This window comes from Magnolia sinica, chromosome 9 (genome assembly GCF_029962835.1).
Source record: "Magnolia sinica isolate HGM2019 chromosome 9, MsV1, whole genome shotgun sequence".
NCBI lineage: Eukaryota > Viridiplantae > Streptophyta > Magnoliopsida > Magnoliales > Magnoliaceae > Magnolia > Magnolia sinica.
The window spans coordinates 71579041-71591044 of record NC_080581.1 but is presented as its reverse complement, the minus strand read 5'-3'; the positions used below and the strand labels follow the sequence as shown (position 1 = coordinate 71591044).

The 12004-nt window shown below is 41.2% G+C and overlaps 1 protein-coding gene across 1 annotated transcript; it reads right to left on the bottom strand.

The window, feature by feature from the left end:
• Positions 1-3777: 3777 nt before the first annotated feature.
• On the bottom strand, positions 3778-11176 carry LOC131255642 (probable galacturonosyltransferase 9). Its single transcript, XM_058256410.1, has 3 exons — positions 10926-11176; positions 9581-10828; positions 3778-4405 (listed from the first exon to the last, which is right to left on the bottom strand). The coding sequence occupies exons 1-3, from the start codon at positions 11079-11081 to the stop codon at positions 4130-4132; spliced, it is 1680 nt and encodes a 559-aa protein (XP_058112393.1). The 5' UTR covers positions 11082-11176; the 3' UTR covers positions 3778-4129.
• Between the last annotated feature and the right edge of the window lie 828 nt (positions 11177-12004).

Genomic DNA, 12004 nt, shown 5'->3' with positions numbered 1-12004 from the left:
ACGAAGCCTACTCGGTTCAGATCGACTCACCCACTTGGTTCGGGCGGAGTCAGGTGTTGTCCCTTGCCCATCTCGGATGTTGAGTCCCAACTCTGTTGTTTGCCTACTCTAACAGTGGCCCACCTGATGAGCTGGGACTGCCTGATTTTTGTGGCATGTGATCTTCATGGTGGGGCTTGCCCTCTGCATGGTGGATGTCCTACAGAAATGGCATGTGAGCGGGAGAGATGGGACATGTATTTCTGGCCGAGGCAGAGCTGACATGTCATTTAATTGTTTCCTATCATGGTCTCAGCATTTGGTGGGAACCATTATGGTTACAGAGCCGTAATGGCCATCATTGGAAAAATGGTCTCGTAATGCTGTTATGGGACCGATACAGTCTTTTTAAAAAAACAAAAAGAAAAAAGAAGAAGAGCCTTATCGTAATAATAATTACAGTGGCTATTGCTGAATACCCGGAACCAAACAGACCCTGATCTCAGTTCTTCTTACATTACCCATTTAGCTTTCCTTTTGAGTAATCAGTTTCTAAGAATATAGTTGGAGAAAACCCATTTCCAAAAATACTCTAAACACTAGGCTCACACCAGCTTAGCTGGTTTTATATATATATATATATATATATATATATATATATATATATAAATGAAGCAGGGCGTCACTCTCCCCACTGTTTTATGTGGTGGGGTCTACTCCAGCTTTGGATCTTCCTCATTATTTGTCTCGTGCCCTAAAATGATCTCTCAAAATGGATGGACGGTGTGGATACAAAACATACATTATGGAGAGGCCCACATCACTCGGTGACATCACTTCAGTAGCAAGCCTCGCTACTCAGCCTGTCAGTAGCTAATTAGCGTCCGGCTCTTTCCATTTCCTCAATTCAAGTTTTTGAGAGCGTGTTTGATTTTCTAAACCCACTGCAGAAGGAAGTAATGATTATTTCTTTTGGTATTACTTGTGCGTGATTTGACCGCTACTTTTTGAGCTCAAAAACCGAGGCACTACGAAATACATTTGGAGTTATCCGCACTGTCCATCTATTATGCCAGCTAAATTTATGGCTTGACCAAAAAAATGAGGCTGATACAAAGATTAAGTGGACCCCGCCAAAGGATTTAGGGAATCGAGCATCTACCGTTAAAAATTTATCAGTGCCACTATTTCCTTTAGTGTGAGCCACTTGAGTGTTCGATCAGCCTCATTTTTTGGCTCATGCCTCAAAATGTTACGCTAAAATGGATTGACGGCACAGATATAGGGCCCAAAAATTTAAACTAATCTTTTTGACTGGATTTTCAAAACTGAAATGTAATTGCATTTCAAACGGGTGGACAAGTAATAATTACTAATTCACCAAATCAAATGTAAATGCCCGGTCAATGAATAATTATTACTCTCCCACCGATTTGAAAATTCACATGTATCTTTGCTTGGAAAATCGGTTCAAAAGAACTAGTTTAATTTTGTGGGCTCCACCGTGATATATATGATGTATCACGGCTGTCCATCCGTTTTAGCGTAACATTTTGAGGCATGAGCCAAAAAATGAGGCAGATCCAACACTCAAGTGGCCCACACCAAAGGAAACAGTGGCCCCAAGAAAATTTTAAAGGTAAGTGTTTGATTCCCTAAATCCTGTGGTGTGGTCCACTTGAGCTTTGGATTTGCCTTATCTTTTTGGTCATGCACTAGTTTCAGCTAGGATAACAGATGAACGGTGTGGATAAGCCACATATATCTCAATGGGCCCCCCATATATTTGGCAATGTCCTTGGTTTTAGGACCAAAAAAAAAAAGCAAGCAAGCATCAACATTGGTATTTACTCAAGAGAATAATTATTACTCGTTTACACTGTATTTGCAGGAGGCTTTGAAAATCAAACACACCCTTTAGAGTAAATAGGATTCAATGAAGCATCAGTGAATGAATGCATTGCATTGTAGTGGATTTTTGTATTAAAGTATGACACTTAGATCCTTTAAAAAATCAATCACTACATCAGTTACCTGGCTTAAAACTTCAAACTAAAGATATCCTAGGATTTTAGGGTTCTGAAATCAGATGATACAAGCGATGGTGATTCAACTCCCCATCTCAGTGTATCATTTTACAGCATGGGAGATCATACTGTCGAATCATAATATGGTAGAGCTATCTCTCTACAGTACATGTGCCGGGACGCAATGAGTCTCAACAGAAATTACTTCACAAATTCAACTTGCACATGAAGAACGAGGATAGTTGGCAAAGTCCATGAATCAATTTACAAACATGTGTTAGCACAAGCGTGCCCTGCGACCGCTACATCAGGTGGGCCCCACCGTTCAGATTGTCTGGCCTAGCAAATCAGGCTGTTACACTCATCACCAGGCCAGTGTGCAAAAGAAATGGATGCTAGAACCCATTTGTTTTGGACACCATGGTCCACATGAGGGGTTAGATAGCCTGGTTTTTAGGCCAGATCTTAATAGGGCAACCGCCTGGAGGAAAAAGTTCAAACCTTGCACACGTGCCACATCTGCATGTGTGCTTGCTTGTGGATGGGTAGCACCCCACATGTGTAAGGGCTTAGCAACCTCTGAAGATTTAGAAAATTGAATAAGATCATAATTACAATAGCATTTGGTTGGATCAAATTCAATGTTTTCAGGCCTTCTCGGGTCCTTACTCTTGCTCGGGTGGTAGACTCCCAGGAGTTTCAACTCCCGGTCAAGGGTTTGAGAACCCATAGGTGGTGAAATTCCACTAGCGTGAGTGTGTGGGGGTGTGTGTGCGTGTGTAAAAAAAAAAAAAGAAAAAAAAAAGGCCTTCTCAGCGCTCCGGTAATTCATATATATTCTCTTTAATTCCCAAACTTTGGAGAAGATGGATAAAATCAACTACATTTTAGTATTCCCTGTCAAATTTCAGTTAATATGGAAAATTCCTATGCATAGCTCAATGTCTGGGTGAAACACAGCCATCAGAATGACTAAAGAAGCAGATAGCCTTCCCATAACAAAGATGAAGTTCCTGGACACAGCTCCAAACCATAACATAAGAATGAAGGGGTGGGGTCGAGCTGTACCAGTACCACCATAAGCTTACAGTGGTACCGGGCAAATGTGGGGCCGATCCCAAAGCTCAGCCCGTCTATCAGATGTCTCACCTCAGGAAACCTCTAGGACCCATAACTCAACCTAATACAAATCTAAGGTGGGTCACAACAAAAGGAACTCTAACCTTATTTCAGAGGGGCTCACCTGAGTTGCAAAACAGCCTGAATTTTGGCCCGACCCTTCTGGAAGATGGATCTGACTGGCCTTGGTTATATAAACAGAACATGGTAGGCCTCCATACTAATCAATGATAGGTTCCTTCCCAATATGTTCCATGTGCTGTGGCCCATCTAAGCTTTGGATTAGGCTGATTTTCATGCTGTGGGGGGTTTTCCTAGGTGACATTTCTTATGGACAGGTTGGATTGGATTCCATCAATGTATCACTGGGCCCCACATTTGCACCGTACCACCATAACTTATAGTGCAACCAGTAGCACCAGAGTGTGCTCCGAAAAAGAAACTGACATAGGAAAGATGAAAAATCCAGATATTCTATCCCCATTCAATTTGATTTTTTGAGTGGCTCTGATGATTCAAGTAGGATATCTGCCAAACAAGATTCACATCGGGTTGTGGATTGTCTAATATGAAACTCAAAATGAACAAAAGGACTTCGACCACACTCAACAGAGTGTCAGAACAACCAAACATTAGACAGAAGACAATCTCGGAATGCCAAACATTCAATTCCATTTCACCCCCTTCAATATACGAGACAAAAACTTACAATAAAACAATTAAATGTAATGACATTCTATTTGCATTTCATATTTTACTGAATCTTACGATTCATGTAGGATTTCTGTCAAAAGATTCACGTAGAATCATGAATACTTCTCCGTGGGATTGAAATTGAATCGTAGGATTTCAACAACCGCTAATGAATAATTTAAAAGAGAATGCTATTACTAACAGAGAAGCCTTGAAGAAATTTGATCAAGGACGCTTGGAAACAGGGTAAAATCAGTATGGCCTCAAGTTATTTTGGCATACCTCTTCAAAGAAAGTGAGAGGGTTGTCACCTAGAGGCCAAAATTGCACATCTGCACAAACTCCATCTCATAGTCAACATACTTGGTCCAGAGGTGCTTGAACTGATTCATTGCAATGTCGAGCCATGGTTTCATGTTCCCGTTGAAATGTATAACTGCACCGTTGCGGATCTCATCCATGCTTATGCTCGGATTGTACCCAAGCCCGAGCACATGCCATGATTTGTCCAATGACTTTGTTGTCGAGTAAAATGTAATCAGGCCTGGTGGAAGTGTACCCATTTTCCATAATGTCCGATCCTCATTCTGCAAGAAGTAGAAATCTTTTACTCTCAGGGTTCAATCGATCATTTGTTAGATTACAGATAGAAATTAAATTATACCACAAACTTAAAAGGTTAGATTACAGATAGAAATTAAATTATACCACAAACTTAAAAGGGTTAAGATCGAACTCATAATTGGATCAGGTTTTTTTTTTTTTGAAAATTCTAATTGTGTCAGAAATTGCAACAATTTCTTTCAACATGTAATAATAATAATAATAATAAATTTATTATTATTATTATTATTTAAAATTTTTTTTTTTTTAAAAAACACTGCATCTGCAAATAAACCATATTATAAGAATCTGCACCAAATTTTAACTGAATTTACAAATTCACATAGAAATTACATGCATTGATGAACTATATCTGTATTGACAATAAAGACCAATGAAACTTGTAAAGAATTCATCTTGGGATATTATATTCGACAGTATTTGGTCAATCCTATGTTATATCAGATAAAAACCACAACTACCAAACCGAGAAGCAAATGGCAGGAAGCAATGTGAGAAATGGATGCAGGAAATGTCTCATTGTACAACTTCTATAATAGAACGCACAGATGCATGAAAAGGATTCAAGAAACAGGAAGCAGTAAAAGTAGGTATTTTTAGGGGAGACCAGCTTTCTGGTAGCCATGGAGAAAACTAACTTTTAAACTATCCATCCTCAAGAATCAAGCCTCATTGTATTATGACCCTCACCATGAAAATCCTATATTCATGATATTTGAGATTATGACATGCCATGCCAATTGATCCATTGACCTTGCCTTTGGCGGGATTAACTGCTTACCAGGTTTAACAGCTTGTGGTTGGCATCCCATTTCATTGGAGTCATTTTATTAGATGAATCCTATGATTCTATGATCCAGATGTTATAATTTACGATTCAGACTATTGATGTGTGTAACAAATTGTACACGATTGTAACTCGATCTTTCACATTCAAGATCTCTTCGACTTGGACAATTTTCTTTCAATTCTTTCTATCATCTTCTTGTCCCAAAGATGTGTGGTGGGCTTTCCAAAGCACAAAGGTAGCCCCAAGTAAGATGATGGGTGGGACCGAACCTTGCAACCAAAAATTGAAGCTAGGAAGGATATCTCATCTTTAGGTAAGATGAATGGCTAGAAGCCCGCTCTTACAAAATTAACCTTCAAGCCAAAAACCGCCTCAAAGCACACAATAATCTTGCAAAGATCATCCATCATGAAAGGATTGATGTCGCAGAATGTGATGGCGTTGTCGGCAAACTAGAGTTGAGAAATGGGCTCTCCCATCCTAGACACCCAGAACCCGTTGATGAGACTGGTCACTTGGCCTCTTGCGAACATCCGACTGAAAGCTCCTTCCACAGCCAAGAAGAGAAATGGGGAGAGTGGATTCCCTTGGCGGAGACCCCTAGAAGGCTTGCAAAAAGCCTTTAAGAGACCCGTTAAAAAACACCAAAAAAGCAGCGGACCCAAAACAGACCCAAATCCATCTTTTCCACTTATTCCTGCATCCCATCCTCTTCAACAAATGGTTGAGGAAATCCTACTCGACGTGATCACGAGCCTTCTCGATGTCTAGCTTGCAAATAACTCCCGGCTTCTTTTCTCTGAATCTGGAATCTAAGCACTCATGGGCTTTTTTTATTTTAATTATTATTATTATTTTTTTACGCATGCACACACACCCCACACACTCACGCTAGTGGAATTTCACCACCCATGGATACTCGAACCCCTGACCGGGTGTTGAAACTCCTGAGACTCTACCAGCCGAGCAAGGGTAGACCTATCAGAGCACCATCCATGATTTGGCAACCTCTCATGAAGGCCCCTTGATTTTCTAAAATAACATCACCAATCACATCAAGAAAACGAGATGCAAGGATTTTTGCCAAAATCATATATGGGCTCCCAATAAGGCTGATTGGGTGAAAATCTTTCAGACAATCTGCTCCTACTTTTGGAATTATAGCAATAAAAGACGCATCATAAACCAAAGCTAGATGACCTTTCTTGAAGAAATCATTGGTGAAGTCCAACACAATCCTCTTCACAACATTCCAAAAAAACTTGGAAGAATGCCATTGTTTATTTTATTCCCCATGTCTGGATGGTTTCCCCATGTTTATTTTATTCTGTGTACAAGCTTCTTCAAAATCAAGGAACCGAGTGGGAGGGGGGTATTCTAAAACATATGATTAGGTTATCGGTTATCCTTTATCTATTGATTAAAAAAAGGTTGTCTCTATCTTCTTGATATTGTACTTGCCAGATTTGCTGATTTGGTCTTAACTATAAGTAATAGGCCTCAACTTATGGTTCATGTTGTATGTTCGAAGCTTCTTCTTGTTTTATTTATTTATTTTATTTGGTAGAAGTGCTTGCTTGGCAAGCAAGGGTATGGGGATCGACATCCAACACCTCCAACTAGTGTTTTAAAACCTAGACTACACCGATCAGGCAAATTAGAATTAGGCAGGATAACGGGTCGAGTCAAAGCCTGGTCCAGCTGGTCCAAGTGTTCAGGTTAGGTGCTGAACTGGGCAGGTCAACTGGTCAACTGCTTTCTTTTTAAAGTTTAGACATAAATAAAAAAATAAAAATCATGGAGCTGGGTAGAATAAAAAGTTAAAAACCAAATGACCTCCGGCCTAGGAAATCATAATCCTAACTGCTTTACTATGAATGCTTTTGTTGTATGATTAAGTATAAAGTGGATGTCATGGTCCACTCGGCTGGACCGACAATTGAACCATTTCACACAGAACCACTGGCATAAACAGTTCTAGGCACAGTCTAGGTTTTAATTTTTAAAACCGTCTCCAACTGTTATTTTCCAAAAAAAATAAGAACAAAAAAAAGATCGTTTTTCTTTTCTTGCATGTTCATTTGGGTTTCATTGTGTGAGCTTATTTCAACGCTTTATTTGATCTCAGTGAACAATGAAAATCTTACTAAAGTTCTAAGCTTGTTTTTGCATATACCAGTGTGGTGTTTAGAGGTCTTCCCGATGAATTTCTATCTGATTCAACTGTGGGAAGGTTGGGATGACTCCCACTGGGTTGAAAGCAGTGACACTGCTGATCAGGCTTGGCAACAACAACTAGGTTTGCCCACCGGCTTTATAAATACTTTAGTTGCCCCAAGTCAACTCAATTGGTTGCAACTGTTTCATCCAACACAGAAATTACTCCTAGCAATTGTATGACCCTTGACTTGGCAGTTTCTTGCTTCCCACATTATCCGCCACTGCTAGCTTGGAACTGCATTTCAGTTCTGCAAGCCATTTTACAAGAGGGGGAAGCGCTTTTTTAGCATGAGCAGGAAGTATGAGGAATTTGGTGAATTGGTCAATGCTGGCAGCGATCGAAGTGGCGATGAGTGGGAAGAGCGATGGGAAAGCTTTCCTGAAGAACCAGTGGAAATAGAAGGAAAGAAAGGCAGATCTGTTCCTGTCCATCCCCTGAACGTATGTTGGATGCATATTGGGAAAGAAAGCTTGTTGAGTGGTCTCAACTTGCAGCTGTGATGAAATAAACCGGCTGTTCGTAGTCAAAATAGCTCTATGTGAGATTTTGTATGGGTGTTTTGTTTGGCCTTAGGATAGAAATAGAAGTCAGAACTGTTTTTAATGTTGTGAATTTTTAGTGAGTATCTTGTATTCTTTACTTTGAGTTTTCCAATACTTCTAATATTTTCTTAATTTCCTAAAGAATCACAAAATTCTTATCATTTACAATTGACTTGAGTTGATCCCTCACGCTTTTACATTTCAATATTCACAGTATTGATTTGACAGAATCATCTAATTGGCGCATGCAAGGCGTTTGTCAAATAAGATTCACATTGAATTGTTAATCATTTATAAGAAGTTTGAATTGAATCATATGAGCTATATTACCATACAATGTCAAGTTCCATGTCATCACCCTCAATCCATAAGATAAAACTAACTTTCAAACCTATTTGTGTGTGTGTGTATGGTGACGCACAATGACCAATCCTCAGATACCACTCTTTCATCTAAGGATGTCTAAAAAAAGTAATTTAAGAGGAGAAGAAAAAAAAAAAAAAACTGCAAGGCAGATCGTACGTGTGATGCATATGCTCCACAATCCACACCTAAGGCACCAATGGACCAACGCCTTCGTCTATCACCCGGATTTGTGTTTATATATATATATATATATATATATATATATATAATTAACATAACATTAACTTTTGTCAAATAGGGCTTAGACGATCAAACAAGATTCATATAATCGATCCCAATTAGTTGGGGCAAGGCTTAGATTATGATGATAATTGAATTTTGTCAAATAAGATTCAAATTGAATCACGAATCATTCCTATGAAACAAGAAGTCAATCATAAGAGTTGAATCAGATACTGCCAGATATTAATAACAAAATTGTATAGCCAAGTGGAAGGAAGCTCATGAAGTTATACCAGTACAGAACTGTGTATTATCCATCTAAGCACAATATATGTCAAGAGCTTTGCTAAGCCTGCACACATATACAAGACAGCTCATGTACATGCCACACATCGGCCAACAAGGCACATTGGTCGGCAAACCATTCATCAGAATACCACTATGTAGATGCTCTTGCGCGAGACTCAGGACGTCTACTCATCAGGTGGGCCACATTCTACGTAAACAATGTATGGCTGAGAAAAAAATTGGTCCACCTGCTGAATGGACCAGATTTATTTTTGTGTAAGAACATCTACTCGGTTAGACCGATCTGATGGACAGCTTTGATATTGCACCTGTTGGCCAGGATGGCAGATGTGTGGTGTGCACATGAGCTGCCTTGTCTCATGCATCTGGGCATAGAAAATTGCATATGTCAAATAACATTCAAGTCGAGTTGGAATCATTACCTATTAAGATTGAACCCAATCATAAGATTTGATTTACAAATCATCAGATTTTAATAACAAAATGTAGAAAGTGAGTGGAAACCTCACCAAGTTCTACAGTTCTACTAGTACAGAACTACATAATTATGTAAGCATGGTATTAGTCAAAATTCAAACTGCACATTTGTTTTGGACTGTGATACTTGAACTGAATCATAAGATTTAAAATCTCTAATCATAGAAGTTTAAGAACAGAATAATACATGGGAAATTAAAAGGAAACTCACCAGCTTCTGCCAATAATGGTACTCTTCGGTACACCTCTCCCTTCTCCAAGCATTGAGATCGAACAAATTCATCCCGAAGGCCCATGCACACGCCTTTGGATTGAACTTCTCCCGAATGAGTGGATGCGAGAAGTTCAAGTGCTGCGAGTACCGATGGAATGAGCCGAAGCAGGTCTCGACTGCCGCATTCACCTTCCCATCCATGTCGATCTTCCACAGCCCCGTCAGGTCCCGCTGGACCACCACATCGTCATCCAAGTACAAGATCCGGTGCAGGTTCGGGTACATCTCAGGCAGGTAGAACCGGAGGTAACTCAGCAGGGACATGTACTTGGGGTGCCCGAATTTCATGTTTGCTGGGTCCCGGGCAGCGTCCTCTGCCTGCAGGTTCACTGATTCAAGCTGCCGGAGCACAGGCACGTAGGATGAGTTCAGGAATTCATAATCCTCTACCGCCTTCACCTCGACGTGGGCACCCCCGTCAGCAGGCCGCATCTTGAACCAGACCTGCATCGCAGCCAAGTTCATCCGATCGGTGACCACATGGAACACGTGCTTCCATGGCTCCTCTGCATTCTTGACAGCAGAATTCACCACGACGGATGTGGCAATCACATTGTTGGAGAAGACTGCGTAGTGGTAGAGGCTCGGATCCTCAAACTCCGCCGGTGGCGGCCCGTTGTCAACGTACTTCTCTGGGTGGGCCACCCGCTCCTCCACCAATCGCATTGCGAGGCAATGCAAGCTCTTTGGGACTGACTTAGCAGAAATCATGCTGGAGAGCGCGCCGAGCTTCTTGGCCTTGGTGAGCTGCTCATTGACTGCGAAGATCGTGTCCTTCAACTTCTGGATCTTGAGCTGATTATCAAACGACTCCTTCGTCTCAGCGATCAGCTGGCGGGCCACCTTGATCCGGTCCTTCGCCTCCTTCTCGAACTGCCGGAGCACGTCCTCATCGATCGGGCCGTCCACCTCAATCAACGAAGATCGATACGAAGGCTTGGCTGTGAGATCAGTGAAATCTTGCGCGAGATCCTCGAAGATCTTGAGCTGCTTCGAGTTGTCAAGCTTGAGCTTCCTCGCGTAGGCCGCGTAGGCATTGACCAGACCGATGTGATCCCTGGCCTGCTTGTGGATCAGATCCAATCTCGTTTTCAACGGATCGGATTTGAGGGCCAGGAATGTACGGCTGACGTAGGTCCGTACGGGGCCAGTGTCGCTCAATTGGCGTCCTGAAGAGCCGTCGATCTGTTTGCAGAAATGACAGAAAGAAAGAGAGAGAGAAACATTAGTTAGTGAAAAGGAGATAGAGAATGATTGCTATTTGGAAGGATTGCGATTTTACAGGATCGTGATTTGGGGCGGTGGGGGAGAGAAGGACGGAGAGAGTGGCGATGAAGAGGAGAGTAAGCATTGCGGAGACGAAGATTCTGTAGGAGGAGACGGCGCGGATTCCTCCGCCCGAGGATGAATTGCGGGGGCCGCGTACGCCGCTGCCCATGGCCGAGGATCGTTGGGTAGGGTTTTGGGGGGAGAGAGACGGAGAGAAGCTGGTGTATATTCTCGGCTCTGGTCTTGATTTTTGTACTGCTGCTGGAAGCAGAGCAGAGAGGGGCGGTGATCTGAGGGTGTGGATTAGGTGCAGCCCCAGTATCACCCAACACGGTACGGTCCTGACCGTGAGGCCCACCTTGATATAGTTATTGTAAATCCACGCTGTCCATCCATTTTTAAAGATCATTTCAAATCATAATTTTAAAAACTAAGCAAATAATAATCATGGATGGACCACACCATGTAAAAAATTATTTATTGACCATTAAAAACTTTTGTGGGCCGCAAAAGTTATATATCAATCTGATATTTGTTTTTTTTCACTTCATCCAAGTCTTTGTGACATTATAAACAGGTTGGATGGAAATTAAACATAATTATGGACATTAATATGGGCCCCAGGAATTTTCAATGGTGAGTGTTCAATCAATACTGTTTCAATGGTGTGGTCAACCTGAGAATTATATCTATTTTATTTTTTTACATCCTATATAATATGATCTTTAGAAACTTATTAACGGTGTAGATTTGCAAAAAATACAAAAATATGGGCACCATAGTCAGGTATGTACCTTGTGGGTGAGACGGGGGCCGCACCTAATCCGCTCCCGGGGATTGATATGGGGACGAAGGCTAAACTGATGCGATTCGCGGTGAGGGGATATGGAAGAGGAGAGTCGCGGTACACGTGCCAATTTGGCACACTTGTGAAGATCTGCTCCATATACTGGATGGAATTATTTTCTAAAATGACGTCCTGTCTAAGAATTAAGATGATTCTCTCATGAGATTAACGGTGAAGATTAGATATTGGTAGGAGGGCCTAGATAATGATTGTATTGAACAGGTTTATTGATCGTGGGACGTTCA